Here is a 21,327-nt window from a genome sequence, read left to right on the forward strand (position 1 = left end):
CCATTGTGCTGTTGGTATGCTTTCTTATTTAATGATTAATTTCATATATATGATTTGGTAACTTTTTTTTGCAAAAAGTTATTCAGTAAGATGTGTAATTGCACTTAGAATTAATGAGAGGTCTTTGAAGATATCATGTTTCAAAAAAATTTAGTAGTGGTAACCATTACCTTACTAAGAAAATATTTTCATTGTTAGCACAATATTTTTTCCATAGAAATTTGATTAAAAGGTGTAAATGTAATGAAGATGAAGAAGAAAGAAATATAGAGGACAGAAAACTCAAAACATATGTTGGATGAACTAATTAGTGATGGACACTGTTGAAGGCAGAATAGGAGACTGGTGGAAGAAAATATCTATTTTGTTCAGTGAAGTACTGTATACAGCTAATTATTTTTTTCCATATGGGTTTAATATACCTGTTTCCCACTTCTGGGTCACTTTAGCAAGTAACTTTAATGCTTATACTAAAAAAAAAAGTTTCTCTGAATAGCTCACTGAAACTAGAATTACATTAACAGATTCCTTCACAGCTATGGAAAGATGCTTATACACCACTATTTAGATAGGTCTCATCTCTTCCCAAAAGTCTTAGGTATTGAAAGAAGCTTCCATGGTTGATATGGTTCAGGTCCCCCTCATACTGTAATGGGTAGCCACATGGAAGAGCAGCAAGGGCATGTCAGTGTGTGGCCTTTGTCTGCTTGTGAGAGTTATGCAATAGAAGGATAGGGAGGAAGACCATCAGAGAGTCTGTATGGCTTTTTGATAGGGACATGAAAAGAAAATGTATCCAGCAAAGACAGAGACTTGACCATTTCTGAACGTCTGTTTCTTTGCCTTTTGGTGTGAATGTTCTTTGAATTTTCAACCTTCAGAGGAGACATAGCTGAAAGGACATTCACTTTTGTCAAACCTGTCTAGCACTCTAGGATATCTTGTTAGTTTTCTAAATTGGTGTCTTGCCTAGAGTAACTTTAGTGTGTAGAGAAACCTTAGATGCAAGACATAAAGAGACCAGTATTTAAACAATTTTTAATACTATGAGATTAAAGAAATACTCAGCATCTCTTTTGGTATGAGGTAAGCCTTGTTATCCACACTGTAATATCCATTTATCCACAGAGATGGAGAAGAAAAAACAAGTGCAGTTCAAAATAGGAGCAACTTTGAAGAAGTCAAATCTCATTTAAACATCAAAAAAGGAGGCCCATTCTTCAAGCAGCCTCTGGGTAGGAGGTGCACAAATGTTGAGACTTCTTGAAAATCTATCTGAAGGTTCACAATGCAAACTGTCAGGTGGTAAACGCATTTGAAAAACTGGCTAATTTCATGTGTTCAGATGAGAACTCTTGAAAATGTGTGAGTTTTGACTTTTTTACCTGATTTGACTCATGCAGAGCTGAAGGGAAGTTCAGAGTAATACTCCAGTAATTTAGAGTAGTTTTATTATGTATTAGTCATGTGGTGTCTGAAGCTACTGTTACAGTAGCTTCTGTAGACATCTGCTAAAAAGAGAACTGGAGAATCCAGATTTGCAGTGTTTTAATGCCACCCACTTAATAGAACTGGATGGTCATGGGGATTTGAGATCTCTGTAAGTAAAGCGATTTTTGTGTTAGGAATATTGGTGCTGAGTGAGGACAGGATCTTTTTCTTCGTATTGAGCAAAAATAATTTTGGTATTACTTATGTGTTTAATGGGTAAGGAAAGAAGAAAGTGTTCCCTTTAAACTTGATTTTAGAAATTAAAATAGCAGCTTTAGTATGTTGCTAGGTTTGGGATATTTGCATACTCCTTGAATGCAATTGTAAGTATGTGGTACATTGCAGAGGTCTTTCAATAGATCAGTGCCTAAAACTTGTCAATAAATATATGCTATAAATATGTAGTGAGTCACAGCTAGATTCATAAACACTACAAGTCTTTCAGCAGTTGGCATAAATAAATGAGTGTTATTTGGGTAAGTTGGCTCCTTCACCATGGGCGTGCTTCCCTGGCTACGTGAATTGATTTCTGGTGTCTCATCTGCCTTAAATGTAATGTTGCTGTCCACTTTGCTGGTAGAAGTAACAACTATTGGAGGAGGGAAACATTTAGCTTTGCATAATACAGCAGCTCTGATAGTATTATATTTACCTCAGAGGTTCCCTTTTTAGTTTCCTACTTAAACTTTAGCTCGGAGGATTTGGAATGCTGCTTTGGAGTGATGCTTGCAGTTGTTCAAATTTGTTATTTTCAAGTGGATGCTTTACTGAGGCACAGTGGCAGATTGTTATGGAAAAGAGAGCATGCATCACTGTTTTGGCTCACTTAAAATTTCTGGGTGATCAGGAGTGAGCAGTGTGTGGTATATACTCCTAACGTGCTGGGGAAACTAGAAGAGAGAAATCTTTCGTAGTTGGTTCAGAAGCAACGCTATGATGCTTAGACTGATGCTCATCCTTCCTGCTTTCAGCATAAGGCATGATGCAATGCAGAATAACATAAGGTGGGGGTGGAGAGGCTGCCCAAAATGAAAGTTTCTATTGGCACTTTCTGTGAATATGTATAATTGCTACTAATTAGACAAGCAGAGCTAACATGTTCCTTGCTTGTCAATACTGTTCAGAATCTAAATGAGTTTCTCAGTACCAAAGAACTGGAAAGTTTTAGCAGCTTATCTATAGTTGCTACATTTGACTGCTTTTTTTAAATGGTGGGAGAGTGTTTCCCTTTTACACGTGCTGGAGCTGACCCTGAGCCACGCTGATGTTGAAATGATACTCATCATATACATGTAAAATAGTCCCAGAGGGGGCAGCAAGGTCAAGCATTGCTGTATAATGCCAGAAGGTGTGAAAAAATACTTCTACATCATTATGATTTGTGATGAAAGGCAGGTGAAAGAAGCAGAGGGTGAGAAAGTATGTTTTCTTTCCTGTGTTGAAGGGCAAAAGAAAACATAATTATTGAAGAACTTGCTAGGAATGGAAGTCAAATATGCAGTATTCAGAAAAGCATCTGTGTCCCATGGATATGACCATCTTTCCAATGAGAGAGACATAGTGTTGAATAGGAAAAAAAGAGCCAAAACTGTTTCAGTTCCACCTAGTGCCTTAAAACAGTACTGATGCCATATTGTGATTAATGTGTAGTTCTGTAAAACTCTCTATTCTAAATTACCAGAAATGCTTATTCATGTTTTTAAACATCATGCCAAGCTATGATTGCAGGAGAAAACAATTACTAATGGGATTAAATTTTGTTGAGAAAACAAAAGCGCAGTTGTTCTGGAATTTTTTATACTTTCAAGGTACTGTTTAGCTGCTTTAAGGATCTTTTTGTTATTTAGAAAAACTAGAAAATGTTCAAATTCCATGATATTTCATATCCTTAACCAATGACTTTGCTAAACTGTTGTCCAAACATTTTATAAGTGTTGTTTGTTAATACATTATAGAGTCTTTCCTGGTTCGGTCTTGCAAGTCCATGCAACTACAAAGCTGGTGACAAAACTCAGCTATAAAGCAGATAATAAGCTATAAAGTTGTTCTTGTTCTCAGAAACTCTTACCTTCTTTGGAGGAGCCAGAGAGCAGTATCAGATCTGTCTTTTGTAAAAACAAGACCATCTCTTATCTGTCATTAGCACTCTCAATTAATGCTCTTTTATCAGCGGAGCATGCCTTGTACTGATTTCATGGTGGTAGATTTTCCACACAAAATGTGGCACATACAAGGAAGATTAACCCAAAAACCTGACTTGGAAAACAACTGGTGCATTTGTTGACCACTTGATGGCATCACTCAGTTGTATGGAAGCTCAACTGCTAATTTTACTTGTGTGCTTGCTCTCAGAGGACTTTCACGTTTTATTTTGGATTGTCAAAGGCTGAAGAGAGCTATTAATATCCTCACATAAATCAAATGAAAGCCACAGCTCTGGTTTTGATAACTGTTTTATTTCTTTATGGTATATTACTTGCCATTTTGAAATGATTTCTTTGCATAAACAAGAAGGAGTGGTCTAGAATGCTTCTTTTCCTGCTCTTGGTTAACTTTTCATTGATGGTAACTAGTGGTTTAGTGAGTTGTATAGGCACAAAAATGTTGTCATGCACTGAAATGTTTTTTTCATTTGTTTTTCTGGGGAACCTCCTTTCAGGTTCCAATTGTTGCAGGCAATATGCATTCTAGGGAAAGGAACGATGCAATTTTGTGTGTTCACTGTAGGTTCTGCAAAATAAAAGTGCTTTGCAGCTTACTAGGTGAGATGTCTGTGTGTGTGTGCAAGGCAACAGTAACAATTCACTGCAAATGCTGAACCATGGGGGTAATGGAGGAAACAAGACACAGTGACTGTTATTTAGAGGTAAAAGACAGCCCTGGTAATGTCAGGGGAGCTCTGGCAGTTCATACATGCTGAGAATTTGCCCACAAGACATCAGGTAGTAAAGGATATAGTTAAAAGCAAGTTGAGGATGTAAACACTACTTCTCCTATGCAGCCTGGGTCAATGAGAAGTAGGGAGATGCCCTGTTAGCACTCAAAGCAGTAACACAAAGAAGATAGAGCCAGCTTCTGACCCCAGAAGAGGTAAAAGGTAATGTGGGCAAAGTAGCACAAGGAAGGTAATATTGCCAGTGTGTCTCACTTCTACAGGTAACAGCATGTTTCTGGAGGAAAAAAATGTAAAAAAAAATGCACATAGAACCCCATTCCTACTTTTTCTTTCACCCATTCCTCCTCCTTCTTCAACTTAAGCTGATCAGTGCTAGAAAAAGCAATGAAAAAGACAATCCAAGAATGGGAGAATGTCTTTAATAACCATTTCTCCCCCTTTTTTGGTAAATATTTTAAAATATTTCAAATATTTTGAAAAGACTTTCAAAATCTTGTACTTTTAGCTTTTAAAGTGTTTCCAGGTGCTGCTTTTTCAGGGATATTCTGATATACTGATTACAAGCACACTCAAATATGCACACTACTATATGTTTATACTCCTTTTCTGCAGTCTTTTCCTTTTAACTGACAGTCTACTGAAATAATAATTGTTGTCTTAGAAAATGTAAGCGATGATGCATGTAACCTTTTGGATTACAAAGTACTTTGAGCTGGCCTGCTGAGAATTTTACTTACATTGAGACTGAAGTGTCCAGCTGTAGGACTTTATCCATACAATTTATGGTGGATTTTCCTACAAGTAAAAACAAAGTGTTTATCAAGTGAGCTGCGAGTCTTACTTCAGTTGCTAAGATTCAGTTCCTAAGAAAAAAGTTTCCCTTATCTTGTGTTTTCTAAGAAAAAAACCAAAAGAGATAACAAGAGATGAAGAAAGAACTCAGAAACAGGCTAAATGATAATTATTCTTTTTTTTCAGTGTAACACGTCATGGTTTTTGTAGGTTTTTCTTAGAAATTATGTAACAAAAAAAGCCCCCACACAATGGCAGGCTCCCAAGGACAATTCCACTACTGGCAATTACTACGTTTCCTTCATAGTGACACTACAAGAGAAAATTTGAACCTGCCACAAGTCAAAAATGAGCTTGATTAATTTTCATGGAATTAGTGGTGGTGTGTGCCTCACTGGCAGGGTCTTGGCTGTGTGTAAATGCTAATGATCCTGCCAGAGGTTGGCTTCCACATTTTTTTATCTTTGGCAAAGTAATTCTGTGTGTTTAGGGACCGTGGCCCCAGTTTTTATTGTTGTTGCCAATGACTTAAGGACCTTGCATTATTTGTATTTACACAAGGGAAGGTATCAACATCTTGTCCAGAGATGCTCTGGGAACGTGAGGTGTGTGTGTGTCAGGCTTTCAAACTCTTTTTGAGCTTGTGAGCTGGCAGAAGGTAGCCTTGGCTTCTTTTGAACTGGAGAGCCCTGCAATGATTCTTTCTGATGTGAGGTTCATAGCTTCAGAAAAAAGACACATCATCAAGTAAGGTGTGTTTGTTTTGTGAGACTCTAGAATACTTTTTTTTTCAGGAAGAGGTAAATGTTTCCTCTGTTTCAAGATAATATTGTGTCTCTGTGATGTCCAGCAAGAACGTTATCTGATGAACTCCAGAGATGTTCTATTCTTTGGTCCTCAGACTGATTATTTATTTATTGCAAGAAAATCTGTAGTATTCATCAGTCATTACAGTTGTATTTTGAATGTTGAGCTAGTCACAGATGCTCTCCAAGGCTCTTTTCACAATGCATTGTTATACATGGGAAATACTTTCATGTTTCTCATCTCTGGTGAAGACTTAGTAGCACATGTGGGCTCTGAATGCTAGCAAACGGGGAAACACAGTTGCCATCAGGAGCTATGGTGAGGCGATGTCAGAATTTCCAATGGCTTCCAAAATAATCCTGTCAAGGACAGTGGGTTCTAAGAATATCTGTATCTTGGTCCAAAATACAGAAGCAGAGCTGTTTAAAAGGTAAAGGGGAAATATTTATTGTTCTTAAATGTTGAATTCGAAAAACATTGACATTTAAGTTGGGTAGCTAAGAGTTTTGTGGTGGGTTTGAGTTTTGCATCAAACCACAGTGGACTTTCTTGATTGAAGATAAGTTTTGTTTTAATTGAAGGTGTGTGTAATAGAGTAAGTAGTACTCCCCTTTACTCTGTATGAGACAGAGTATCTCTGTATAAAAGGGTTTTGCTGACAGTTACCTCTTCTCTCTATTAAAAGTTATTCTATGATGAGTAATTATAGCTTTAAGATTTTCACGGTAAGAATAATAAATTCTTACCATGTTATTTGAAGAAACATAGTATAAGTACAGAGCATAGAGATAAGGAAAAGCCTACAGATGTGGAACAAAGAAAAATATATTTATTTCTGAGTATCCGAAGGAAGGACAACTGCATAGCCTGTCATTAGGTGCTAGTGGTACACATTCATTATGAATTGCCTTTCCTAGTTAAGAAAAGAATTTCAAGAGAAAGTAAACACCATAAAATTTAAAGTCATAAGGAAAAAAGTAACCTCTGTGAACCCCCATGTAGTGAAGCATCAGGTTGACTAAGTTCTTAGATGACTAATTTTGATGTTGTCCCTAATTCACTAATAGTAGGAATAAATATTTCTGTAGATCAATATTTTTAATAGGAGCATTTTCAGTGATGTTAGATTTTTATATCTATATCCCCAACTATATTTTTTTTTTGCCTGAAGCAAAAAAGGTTTTGCACAAAAACATTTACATTTTCAGGATATTTTGAGGCCCAAAGATAATTAAAATATAGATAGTTAAAAGTCTTTTGTCATTTTTCTGTGTGTCTGAGTTAGTTGTATGTTTGTGCCCCAACTGCATAGGAGTTTCTCATGTACTACAGCAGAAACACGTGGGTTTGTCTATATATACATGAAAATGCTCCCTTCTCTGATTTTGTGCTATTTTGGTTTCAGCTGAAAGAATTGTATCATCATCGTCTCGATTTTGAAATATTGCTTGGTGAGCCGCAGTCTTTTTCCTTGTATTGTCATCCTTTCTATCTCATCTCAGTGCTTCAGCCAAACCTCCCAGAAGGACCTTTTCCATTTAATTTAAGGGTACTTTTATGGATATATTTCCCTTAGAACTTACATCTTGAGGAAAGATACAGCTTGTCATCTTCATGAACTGATACATTTTTATTTTCCAACTCTTTGCTTTTCCAACGTTTCACAGAAAAGTTCTGTTAAGAGTATCTTTTTATATATAAACTGATGAAACAAATTTCCTGATAAAACTTTGTACACAATAATACAATAGCTAGTTCCTCATGTGTGTGTTTGTACATTGTTCACACGTGATATTTGGCATCTGCTTTCTAGGCCAGTTGGTAGATTTGCTAACTATGCACTTTCAGCAGGATAAATTATAGGCCTTGATAATCTCATGGAATACTAGGATTTAGGTTCCCAAAATAGTTTTTTTATCCTTTTCCCCCTCCTAGAATTTGCTACATTGTCTGGAATTTGATGTTTTAATGATAAAATGATTTATCTTCTTACCAGTTTTCAAAAATAAACAAAGTGAAAAATTAGATTTCTCCCAAATTGACTGAGACTGTAGTACTAAGGCAAGCATGGAGTCCCTCATCTCAGCAGCATGGTAGCTTTGAAACCTAATTACAAACTCTGAAGTGTGAACTTTGTTAATCATTTCATTGCAGAGTACTACACCAGAAATGTCACGTATATGCAGTGTGGTTGGATTTCCATTCTCTTTCCAGATCTGAAGTTCTCTTCTTTCATTTGAAAATCTGAGCAAAAACACAGCAACCTCTTAATTTTCAAACTGAATTTTTTAAACAGCAAATTATTTCAGATTAGGATGATTCTCCATTTGCAGTGCAGTGAAGAGCTTCTAAGGATTAGTCAAATTAAAAAAGAAGGAAAAACTTCAAGTAAGGAGAGAAAACAATTTGGAGAAGATTTATCAAATATGATCAGATGGTGTCCAAAGTGACTAGGACCAGCTATTGTGATACACAGAAGTGAGACACAGAAAGACATTAAAGTCTGAAGAGGCAGTGTGAATGGTAGGTGGATATATTGTTATGTCCAAAATTACACTGGCAGCTGATGTATTGATAATTGTGGAAACAACGGAACAAGTTTCTACCCTTCTCTGAATAACAGGAAACCACTGAAAGGGATACTGAAAGATGGTCATATTGACATGTTGTCAGGAGAAAGATAATAGGTTTTTGTTGAGTATTTTGATTTCCTGTAGTTTGGAGAGAGAGATTTAATTACTGAGAAATTGGAGCTAAAGCTCTTAATGCAAATATCTCTATGAAAATAGAGATAAATCATGACTTTGCCATCTGCACCTATCTTCAGGAATAGGATGACAATACATGAGGCAATGGTAGAACAGCAAGACTTCAAACATATAGTAGCAAAGCGGTTTTCTTGCAACATCTTACATGTAAGGAGCTGCTCCACTGGTTAAAAAGGTCAAATGGATAAGGTGCAGCCTGAAGAATAATAGCTGCTTTTCCAGGCTTAAGTGTAGTCTTAAAGGGGTGTGACTCGAGTTAGAGATGTGGATCATAGAATGAGAGAAAAGTTTAGTATGTATTTCTATGATGTAAGAGACAATTTAGACAAATGGATATGCCCAAGATATATTAACTTGTGTTACTTCTGCTAACACCATGACAAAGATGAAGCAGAGAAAATAAATGGAAAGAAACCAAGGCAGTAGATGGAGAAGAGAGCAGTGTGTTGTGAAACTCTGCACTGGAAATAACAGTTCAAGATATAAAATGTCAAGCAGATGTGGAAAACAGAGTTTCTGAGAACAGACTTCAAAGGAATAGGTTAGGAGAGATACCTCACTGAAACAACTGAAACCAGGATTAAGGAATAATTTGGTAAACTTCAATGAAGTATGAACTTGAGAGATGGTTTTTGATGGAAGCCAACACTGATGATCAACTACTGTGAAATAATTTAATCTGTTCAAACAGATGAATGCAGATTTATTCTTTAGTTATGGTGATCATGTTTTCATTGTGTTACAATGCACATTTCTTACTGTGCTGTTTGTAGGGTGTTGGTATCTTAAAATGAAGCCTGGTGGCGAGAAAGGAATTCAGAACAGTAAACTAATAGCTACTGCTGTTCGTATAGCAGTGAAATCTAGAGGCAGATTGACAGTATACTGTGCCTTTTTATCTGTTGAATAAATACTTCAAAAGCATTATTTCTTGAAGCAGAAATACACCAATACACTACAGGATAGAAGCTTCTTAGTTATAACAATATGAAATTGCTGTAGCCACAAGTATAGTAATTAAAGATCATTAAAGATCTCAAGATGTTTTGATTTTCTTTTCTTTTGTGTTAGGAGGTGTGGACCAAGGCACTTTAAATATATTAAACCCATGTGGAAAAGTCACAGATTCTTCTGCTTATGAAACTTCAATTGACATACAAAATTGGTCAGTCATGTAGTTGGGATGTTTGATTATTGCTGAAAATCCTCTGCTTGTATGAAGTAAAACTGAAAGTTTCATGTAAAAGTTTTGTATGCCAGAAAGTACAAATGTGGGGCGAAACAGTAAAGAATTTGTCACCAGAGTTTTCTTCAGGGACAGTGTCATCTTTGAACATTCTCTTGCTAAGGAATTTCAAGATGTCTGAGGAGTTAATGAGCTTTCTAATGAATTGGAGTCTGTTATGTAGTGTTTCCCCTTGGAGTCTGTTATGTAGTATTTCCCCATTGTGTTACTCACGTGGAAAGTAATACTCATCTTTATGTGCTAAAAGCTTATTCTCACCCTTCAGTGTAATAACCGTGGAGATGCTAAACTTGGAATGAATTGTATTTTTATACAGTGCAAGTTCTATTAGAAATATGACACATTCTGTTTCGCATTCTGTAGTTTGACTAAAGAAAGCAATTCAGAAAATAGGAAACCTTTTTTTTTTCCTTAGTCATTCCAATTTTTTATTGCCTGCTATACTATCTCAAAACAGAGGCAAGAGGAGATAACACTTACTGTGGAGCATATGCTTTCAGGCAGAACACAATCAATTGACAAAATATCAGAATGTAGAAGTGTATTGACTAATCCTTCATTTTAGCCCATTGACACAAACTACAAAACACTGTGAAAATACCTCAGCCAAAATAGTCTTTGAGATATTTCAGCTGTGTTCAGTGGGCTGTGTGGGGAGATAAGAGGGCCCATTTGCTTTGGTCTGTTGTGTATCTGGTCTTCTTGCTGCTAATAAGTGAGCAGCTTTTGATTAGTGTCAACCGCTGAATGAAGTTATCTCTTGTTATACAACTGGTGATCAGCTCTATATTCCACAAATAAGTGACTCTCTGAATGCAGCCTCCCATCAGAAAAGGCTTTGGTTTTTTTCTCTCCTTCTGTCTGCTTTGCAAGTAAATTGTTCCTTCTACCGACCCATGTGGCTTGATTCTCTCGCCCTTGGTGACAGCAAAGCTTGCTAGTTGGTGATCTCTGCAGGGGTTTATAGCTCAGCTCTGCTGTTCTCTCCCTCTGTTCCCACTTCTCTGTTCCCTCCCCTACTGTGACTAAATAAATTACCTGTATGACATGTTCAGTTTTCTCTGGCAAGAAGCCTGGGAAATCAAATCTGTTCCCAAACCTGGGTCTCCCATTTGGCAAATGTAATGCCTCCCTGCTGTTAAATCAGGTCAGCTCTCAGGAAGAACAAAGAGCAATTTCATATAACTATAATCAACACAGAGTAAATTTAGATAATGCCTCTGACATATGTTTATTGTAAAGATCATCAAGGAAATTGTCTCAAAAGCACTTCATCTTTCTCTGTTGTGTTAGGATACATGTTGAAAGTTCTGTGCACAGAGAAGATGAAACATTTTCTTTACGTTATCCCTCATCAGATTGAAATAAATTTCTTTTCTATCTGATCTGAGAAGATATTTGATGAAATGGTTCACTGGGTGCATTAGAAAGTTTTATGTATTTAATTACTGCAGCTTTATATAATTAATATTAATTGATAATTAGCTGTTAATTACCTCTAATTATTTATAACCTGTCCAGTCTCTTTGACTCTTTGGCCTCTTGAAAATGTTTATAGGAGGAAGAATAACTCCCTTTAGTGCATTGTGTTCATTTCCCTACCTTTGCATTCTGTTCGTTTCCCCTGGAGGTCAGAGGCAGCAGGTGAGTGACGGGGCAGCAGCGTCTCTCCTGCTTTGTCAGACCCAACATGTGCCCCAGCAGTCTTGCCATGCCATGCTTGGGCAGTCTGCTCTGTTACCCCTTGAGGCAGTCACCTTGAAACAGAGGAAACATCAGTGTGGGTACCCTCCCCTTTCCAACCAGAAGCTGAATTTCCTGCTCAGCTGCTGTGCATGTCCTGGAGGGGCTCTGAATTGCACCTCAGAGATTCTTTCATTTATCCACGGTTAGCAAGCTCATGTTGACTGCAGCAGGACTGTGGAACATCTCCAGTAGCCTTCTACTTGGCTTTAGTAGGATGAGCCTCTGTCCTGTGGGAAGCAGAGTGACTGGTTTCTTTTAGGCAGACTGCGCTTGTGCAAGTGGTTACTGAGCTCTCAGAGGACAATTTTGCTGCCACTCACTTGTTACTGGACATCAACAGGTGCCTTAGTTTTGGGGTCTACAGCTCAAGAGAGACAGGAAACTTATAGAGAGAGTACAGTGGAAGACTATAAAAATTATCAGGAGACAGGAACATCTCTCTTATGAGGAAAGACTGCAGGATCTGGGGCTGTTAAGAAGACTTAGTGGGGACCTCATTAGCACTTTTAAGTACCTAAAGGGTGGATGTCAGGAGGATGGGGTGACACTTTTTTCTATAGTGTCCAGTGACAGGACTAGGGGTAGTGGATGTAATCTGGAACACAAAAAGTTCCACTTAAACACAATGAAAAACTTCTCTACTGTTCAGGTGAGGGAGCCCTGGCACAGGCTGCCCAGAGAGGGTGTGGAGTCTCCTTCTCCGGAGGTTTTCAAAACCCACCTGAGCATGTTCCTGTGTGACCTAATTGAGGGGAACCTGCTTCAGCAGGATGAACTCCAGAGGTCCCTTCCAAGCCCTACCATTCTATGATTCTTACCACCACATTTGATGAAGTAGCTGCTGAGTTACAGCTTGAAGTTGTGACTGGAAATGTTTTCCCAACCCCAACTTGAATATCAGGTTGTCTTACTTGGAGAAGTCCTGGGAAGAGTGAACTGGACGAGAGGCTGCCAGGTCACTCTGTCCAGGGCTGTCTGATCTGTGTGGCCTGCATTTCACCTAAAGCTTCATTCCCAAATCCAGATGGGTTCAAATGTATGTGCTGTGTTTTTTTTTTTTTTTAACCTGTATATGCTTTTCCAGATCTTTTTAAAGACAGCTACACTATTATTAAGAATTGTGTAGTTGGTTGAGTTGCCTTTGCTCTAATGAGTGCCTTTGAGACACACAGTGAATGTTTTTTAAAATCAATTTAAAAGTTCTTCACAACTCTTTTGTGTAAGACAAATCCTTGAATCTGAAATTGTTCTTTATTGTTCAAAGTCTTTATCCAATGTGCCTATCAAAGATTAAGAGGGGAAAGCAGGGAAGTGGGTTTTGGTAGTTCAGTTCCTGCTTCCACCAGTAATGACCTGAAGCAAGGGCTATAATCTCCATCTGCATCAGCTCCTGTCTGAAGAAATGACAGTAGTAAGGTTATCTGTCCTCAGTTTTGTCTTATCAGTAGATATTGCAGATACTGTCTCCTACTAGTAAAGGTACAGGACCTAACTCTGATAGGCTTTAGCTGATACTGTAATATAAATAATTTCAACTCTGTGTTAATGCAAAAGGTAAAGCCTGTCTCATTCCCTTCTCTTAGGGTTGGTCGAAGGACCTGTCAAGCTTGTTCTAACCCTCCTTTATTTCTGATCTTTATTTCTTATCTTCTCCAGCCTGTGACCTAATGACCCTGGGGATCTTAGCCTTAGTGACGTCCACTGGCTGTGCCTCGGCCAATGCCCTGCAGTCCCTGACGGATGCCATGCACATCCCCCACCTGTTTGTTCAGCGCAACACGGGAGGGTCCCCGCGCACAGCCTGCCACCTCAACCCCAGCCTGGAGGAGGAGGAGTACACGCTGGCTGCCCGCCCACCCGTCCGCCTCAATGATGTCATGTTGAAGCTGGTGACCGAGCTGCGGTGGCAGAAATTCATAGTGTTTTATGACAGTGACTATGGTAAGTAAAGTTTTCCTTTTAAGTGGGAGATGGAGAAGAAATTGTAAAGAGAGGGGTGGAATCTAACTTACTGGGTTCTTCATTGACAAAGGGGAAAATGTTTCACTTGGATGCAAGTCTTTGGTTTGAAGGAAAGGTTGCTGTGAGAACTAGTTCTCAGACAAGCAGTAAAGTTGCTTAGCAACACCTACCAAGACAGACGAATCATCTCTCACTTTTTTCAGTAAAATATTAATAAAGTGTTGACATTGATTGGCAGAGGTCATGTAGCTGTGCAAGGAAGTTCAACGCTGCCTCTACCCATTCCCTGAAAATGCTTTCTATCAAAGCCGAGGACTGTTCTCTTTAAAAATTAATTGTCGCCATAAGTAGTACCATTTCTTTTTTCATATGCTTCCTCACACTATTTTCCATTTGGACTAAATTTCACAGCAACACACTTCCTGGCATTAAACCAAAAGGAAGAGTTAGAATTTTCACTACATCTGATCACTACATCTCCTTCCACAAAATTTTTACTTTGGGCTGAAACCTGAGGAAAAGGAGTTTCTCCACAAGAAAATCTTGTACCTTAGGATGGCTGTAAAGAGTCAACAAAAAAATTATTCTCTCAGAATTAAAGGGAATTGTGTATATATCTTTTAAAATTTTTTCTTCCCCCTCTGTTCAACTGATATGAACACTGTTCCATATGTTTAACTCATGGTATTTTCAGCACTCTCATCTTAGGATATGGTATCTGTAATGCATTTAGGATCTGTAATGAGGAAAATAACTATTCTATGGCAAGTTTTAAAACCCTGTGCAAACACTTTTGGTTTAAAATGTGATAAGTAAGCTTTTGATGTCATGGCTTACTAGGAACAGAATACAAAGAAAGGAAATGAAAGTTAAATTATAATTGGAAGAATAATTTTGTGCATACCTGTGCATATAGTTTAGGTTTTATACATAGTCTTCCACAAATGCAAAACAGATTTTTATCTGCATTCTTCCTTTATAATGACAGATTTTCAATGGTAAATCAGAGAGAAATAACATCTTTGGTTTTGAAGTTGGGCTACTCTTGGTTTACAAAAAAAACAAGCCAAAAACATTATCTAAAGGGTTTTGAGCTCAAAGGAATTCTGAAAATCTTAGGTGTAGCTTTCTTTTCTTAGTTGCTAGAGATGTCACTTGCTGCTGCTTCAACTGGATTGAAGATGATGACAATGATTTTAAGTGAGAAATAAACTAAGGCTGCAACATCGTTTTAGTTATCTAGAATTACTTTAAGCATGAGAAGGCTGCCATGATACTTGTAAACTGTAGACTCAAAAATCTAGCAAGTCAGCAAATAAACTGCTGTGTAATTTCTGTGTTATGTAATGCTTGGCCAATGAATGCTTTGAAAGCAAAAACTGCAAGGTAAATGGCAGATGTTTTTCTGGTAGCCTTCTGGTAGTGATAAAGTTGCTGTGTAGCAGAGGACTGGGCTTAGAAAGTTAAAATTATTCAGTGGTTACTTCCAGGATTGAAAAGAAAACTCCACAACCCCCCACCAAATTCTTAAAAGGGTGTCTCAAACATCCTTTTATAATTACTATTGATTCTCTCCTGATTTGTAGCTTTAACCATCCAAAACTGCTTGAGCTGGGGATCTTTCCCCTCCTGGGAATCCTGGCCCTGGTAACACCCAGGTGCTCTATGTACAAACTGCTATCACCCATTTTCCCTAGTATCAAACCTAGTTACTGAACTATGATATCACATATTTCAGCAATACATCTGTGTTTCTTTGCCTCTTTCTGCAAAAGGTTAACATGTCAGTACCAAGTCCTGAAACCTTTAGTTTACATGCTGTGTAAATTTGGTTACGATCAAATTTATCTTTGCCATTTACCACAGGCTGAGCCTCAGTCTGTACCAGTGAGACACTAAAAGGGGATGAAAAATTGCCACAGTTGTTTTTCTGCTTTCAGTGGAAGTGTGCTGAGCACTGCTGCTGCCCATGCACTGCTTCCTCTGTGACCATCAACTTACACTGATTCCACTAGAAGGATTTTCTATTTTCCTCGGGAAGCTGGTGGGAGGAGTTTCCATAAAGAAACCAGCTGAACTTTGCAACTCTGGGCAGGAATGGGTGAATAGGGGATAAATGATTTAGTTCCCAGAATACTGCATGCTGAGGACAAGAACAGCAGCCTGGCTCCCAGGGCATGGCCGTTGCCCTCTTTAGCTTCAGCACAGACATGCTTATGTACCTCCAGCAACACATCCCCACTCCAGGTGAAGGAGCTGACTGCTGGCCATGAGGAGGAAGGTCACTTGAAGGATGCACCTTTATGATTCTGGAATTTCTAGCACAGGGCTTTGGTGGTTTACAGTAATACATGATCTTTCTCTACCTGGTTTCTGAAAGTTATATTATTCCCTTAAGTAATATTTTAATTTGTCCATCTGCTGATCTCTAAAAACCAGCCAATCCCTTGATGTCTTCCATGTAGAAACTGTCAGATTTTTCTAAAGACAAAATAACATTGCACAATTTAACAAGTCCCATGTTTATAGTAACACTGTCCTATACTGGAGCAAAAATATATTTTTACCTGGTGAATTACTTGTCCCTTATCAGACATGCATTTTGGACTAAAATTTTCTGCTCTGTCTAGATTAAAGTAACAGATTTGGTAATTAGAAATACAGAGTAGTCTTTGAACAGCCTAACAAGCCCCTTAATATTGTGCTTATGATAAAATATGCCTTGTTTTCGCTGAAGCTACAGATAGAAATCTGTATGCAAAACTTAGAGAAACAATATGGCCTTTTCTAGTAAAATGCCTTAAATTCTGAGACAAAAAATGGTGAGCTTTCACAGGAAAGGTGCAGAACTCTTAAAATAAAAACATTGCTAAATTGAAATGATCAAAGCAAAGCATTACACCTAACATGAAACCAGCCTTTAGATTTTGTCACTTGTGATGAAATGGATAGAAATAGGTAACAGCTTGGTGAAGTGACCTTTTAGAGACCTCAGACTTGATAGCTCACAGAATCACAGAATGGTAGGGGTTGGAAGGGACCTTTAGAGATCATCTAGTCCAATGAGGGGAAAGGTTATTGATACAGATCCGTACAGTTCTCCTGTATTTGTGTGAGAAAAGATAAAGGTTCATATACATACTGCATCTTCATGACTCAGTCCTAGTTTTCCCACTTTTTTTGTTTATGATTTGTGTGTAATTCTGGAAGATGCAGGGAAATCTGCTCCCCATTGATTACAATAGGATCTTTCTTCTGATGAGACTGGTACCTGATATGATTATGTGCTATACTATTCGAGTAAGTTATGGCTAAGACAAAATAAGTCACCTGTCTTGCTGGTGTGTTGTAGAGCTGTTGGAGCTCAAGGCCAGAATGACACAGTATGAGCCATCTCTCTGTCCCCGCTATTTTTTGCCATATTATGTTGAGAAAGCTTTCTAGCCCTTGTATGCATGCCTTTCCCACTTTTGAAAGTCCTTCCTCTCAGTGACTGAACCAGTGTTTGATATTTCTTTAGAAATGCTTTAAGCAACAGAATTAAGTGGCATGTTCAGGAATAAGGCAATTCAGTAAGAGCTCAAGGAACCAGGGTCATATTAATTGTATTATTTTACTTTAAATGTCTTAATGAAAATCTCACGTTAAATCATGGTATTTGACATAAATTTTCTGAGGAAAAAATATGAATTAACATTAAGTTTGTCAAAGGCTGTCTGACAGTGCTCTGTGGAACCAGTTCTACCCACCTATTAACTTGCAACAGAAACCAGAGCTGTTGTGTTATCCTAAAAAGCTTCATCTGTGTTTTGAATTGCTTTTTCCTCTACAGGAGCATCTTTGCTGTCTCTACATAACATTGTATCAGTGTGTAAAGGTCTGCTGGGAAGTTTAATGTTTTATTTTGCTGACCTTCTGTATACAGATGCATCAGTAATCCAATTTTCTGACATAAAAATTGTTAGAGTGGCAAGTTTCATAAAGAATCTTACTAAGCTCTAAAACGACGGTAGGTTAAAAACAGTGGGTGCTGCCTAGAGTAAGATGAGATTGGGTAATAAACAGTTGAAAGTGTGCTTCTAGGATGAGCATATAAATAGGTGCATGGTTAGAGGAGGGATTTAAGAAGGATTTTGAATGCTGGATGTGAAATAGGAAGTCACATTTCTGAAGCAAAACACAAGTAATAGCTATGTTTTCGTTAGGGTAAATCTCACTGTTGAGAAACACTTTCTCTGTAGTTTTATCAAGTCTCTCTGCTTTTCTATGTACATACATTGTGCACATACCCATGTGGCCAAATGTAAAAAAACCCTTTTTTTTTTTTCTAATGATTCTGTTTTGTTAATAGAAATGGTGTTAGACCTGTGAAAGGGAGCTGTAATATTTTATTCTTAATTTTTAGTGTCATTATGTGAGTGGTGTCTGGTTAATAAAAATGTTCCACCAAAGTTTTATAGAAGAAACTTTTGAAGAGTTTTGGACCCTTCAAATCTATCTATGGAGCTTTATTCTTACAGGACAAATCCCCCAATTTATAAAGCAATTTATAAATTATTTCCTTTTTTTTCCCAAAGTTACAGACAGGGCTTTTTTTATTATGAACATTGACGTCACATTAATTTTGAATGCTGCCTGATGAATGAATCTTGCTATACAGAAAGACCTTGGTTTTCAATGTGATAAGTTTCATGGGAAATTTTGTTCTTGCATCAGTTACGTGGCAGTTATATTTCTACCTGTCAAAGACCTCACTCTTGATTGGAAGTTACAGGAATTATGCTATTCATAGTTTTATAACTAGACATAACTATCTATAACTAGAATGGTCCTTGCTTTGCAAGGGTCCCTTTATACAGGCCACTACTCTTGCAATCATTTAATTTGCAGAGGAATAAGCACTGGAACGGGCTGCCTGGATGGGTTGCTGAGTCTCCTTCCATGGAGTGTTGTGGTTTTGGCCACTCGGGAACAAAGAGCCACGAGGGTGCGCGCTCACTCCTCCCCCTGCCGGTGGAGCGGGGAGGGGAACCAGAGAAAAAGGGGGAAAACCCGCGTAGGTTGAAATAAGAACGGTTTAATGGAACAACAATAAGAAGAAACAGGTTCAGGGGGAAAAAAGAACAGTTTTAACAGTAAATGAGGGGATATACAAAAGGAATGGTGCTTGACGCAGCTGCTCACCGCCCGGGACCCGGCGCGACCCCTTCCCACGGGCAGCCCCGCCTGTGCTCCCGCAGCCCCGTCCCCGGCTAGCTCCCTGCCTATATGTACTGGGCATGATGTCAGTATGGTATCTAATACCTGTTGGCCAGCCCAGGTCAGCTGCCCATGTTGTGCCCCTTCCTACTTCCTCATCAAAGTTAACTCTATCCTAGCCCAAACCACGACAGGAGACATTAAAAACCCACCTGGACGTGTTCCTGTGTGATCTACTCTAGGTGGTCCCTGTCTGGCAGGGGATTTGGAAGTAGGTGTTCTTTCAAGGCCCCTTCCAATCCTTAAGATTCTGTGATTCTGTAATAAAATTTGAAAAATGCATGCTTTTACACAATGCATGTGTAACACTGCAAATCAGTTGTGATGTGAAGCATTGGCTGTCACAACTAAAGGAAGGTAGACTATTTACATATGAGCTACTTATCTGCTTTACTTTGTCTTTAAGATTTCTTTTATTCTTCCCAGTGTAACAGCTTCTGCTTTCTGCATCATTATTTCAGCTGTCAACCACTTCTGCATCACTGGGGCTGCCATATATCTCTTCAGGCTTTTCAGTGATCATGCCTTCTTTAATGTAAATACAGGGAATCTGGAGCTTGAAAAGTTTTGAACCAGGTGCAGATGTGTTGATCTGTGCCCGTTCAGAAAATCTGACACTACTGGAAGTGTTAGTCTTTTTCTGAAAAAGCTGTGAGTTTGCATGTGTCATTAAAAACACCCGAGTTTTTAAGCTCGTTGGAGCATGACATCTGGAAGTGTTGCAGAGAAGCTTGGAATTGGGATTACTGTATTTGGATAGTAACATGTATACAATATAAACAGCTAGTTACAGAGGAGCATAGCTTTTTTATGGTCATCAATCTGCAACAGCAATTACTTAGGGAGGGAATCCTTGAGCATCTCTGTTTCTGATGCTGCTAAATAAGGTGATAAAGGGAAAAACAGACCAACCCTAAGCACCTTTTCATGCAACAAGGATCAGAATCCTCTGAGCATTTATTCTGCACCACATAATTATTCATGCATAACCAGGGATACTGGATATCTAGACTACAGGCAAATACGAAATCTTCAATTTCTACCTTGAAAAAAATGAAGACTTTCCTGTGAAAAGTGTGTCTTGTAACATAATGTGTAATCATCATTATTGCTGCAGAGAATGCTAGGAAAGAAAAAATTAAACCAAGTTATGCAAGTCCCACAGGGAGTTTGTGATACAACAGGATATAAGGAAAAAATTGACCTTTTAACTTTTACATTGACTTTGATATGGAAACTATTGAAGAAATGTCATTGTGTGCTCCGATATTTATCCTTGAATCACTTTTCTGACTGTAGCAGCACTTAAAGTAATTGGCTAACTTACATTAAGCATGGATTTTTGTCATTTTTTTAGTATTTTTTTATTTAGTAATGCATCACAGTATATAACACTAAATGTGATTAAAGAAAGTCAATTTCACTTCAAATTATTACTTATAAATTAATTTTAGTGCTTTAATTTTTAAAGTATATGAGTAAGTGTGCTTAGTAGAAGTAAGTCTTCCTCCTCTCTAACCCATCCATAATTCCTAGCAAGGTATAGGCGTAGTGGACAGAGGTTAATTCCCATTAAATCTACTAGCTAAATACTTTTAGGGGAATGCCTGAAATAATATCCAAGTGATCTTAAAGTTAGGTAAAACCTTTATTCTGAATAAGTGCTATCATAGCCTACCTGGACGTTCAGTAGTATTAGAAGCTTTTCAGAGATTTTTGGACAAAGAGTCTGGGCAGTTTCAAGCAACTTGTGTTGCTCATAAATTTGGAACAAGTGAAGGAAATAATGTTGATCTTTCAGATAGTTTGAAAAACATTTTGCAAAGAAAGGATGCATTTTCTGTTTTGAAAAATTGGAAATGCTATTGAGGGACAGTTTCAAAGCAGAAGACTTGCACTATTTATTAAAAACAATTATTTTAAAAATCTTTTTGTATTTTAAGAGAATTCATAAGATATATTTGAGAGGACAATTATGAAAAAAAATAAATGAAAGGCTTTAGTAGAAATGATTTTCCACCAGTTTTAGTCATCTGGTCAAACGTGATTATTCATCTAGCCCTGAAAGAAATCATTGTGCATTCTTTAATGTCTCATTTTAACTTACTTGTAATATTTTAATGAACAGTCTCCTGGCTCAACTTTGCAGCAACTAGTGGCTATTGATGTCTCTATTTTTTTTTTTCCTTTAAATACTGAAACAGTGAAATAATTCAAAATATAGCACACAGTGTCTAAAGATATTTAAAATTTCAGAACCCTGGAACTGGAGGGTGCAAATTAGTTCATTTTGAACAGAGAGGGCTTTGAATATTGTGTGTCATCTGCAGAAGGTCTGAAGCTCTTGGACTTTCTCTGAC

The 21,327-nt window shown here is 37.8% G+C and overlaps 1 protein-coding gene across 1 annotated transcript in view; it reads left to right on the forward strand.

Moving 5' to 3' along the window:
- Positions 1 to 21,327, forward strand: part of GRID1 (glutamate ionotropic receptor delta type subunit 1) — a 521,647-nt gene that overhangs the window by 201,916 nt on the left and 298,404 nt on the right. Inside the window, exon 3 of the mRNA XM_062001480.1 lies at positions 13,403 to 13,687. Within this exon, the coding sequence (XP_061857464.1) occupies positions 13,403 to 13,687 (285 nt within the window). The remainder of the gene's footprint in view (positions 1 to 13,402; positions 13,688 to 21,327) is intronic.

Source organism: Colius striatus, chromosome 8 (assembly GCF_028858725.1).
Source record: "Colius striatus isolate bColStr4 chromosome 8, bColStr4.1.hap1, whole genome shotgun sequence".
NCBI classification, from domain to species: Eukaryota; Metazoa; Chordata; class Aves; order Coliiformes; family Coliidae; genus Colius; species Colius striatus.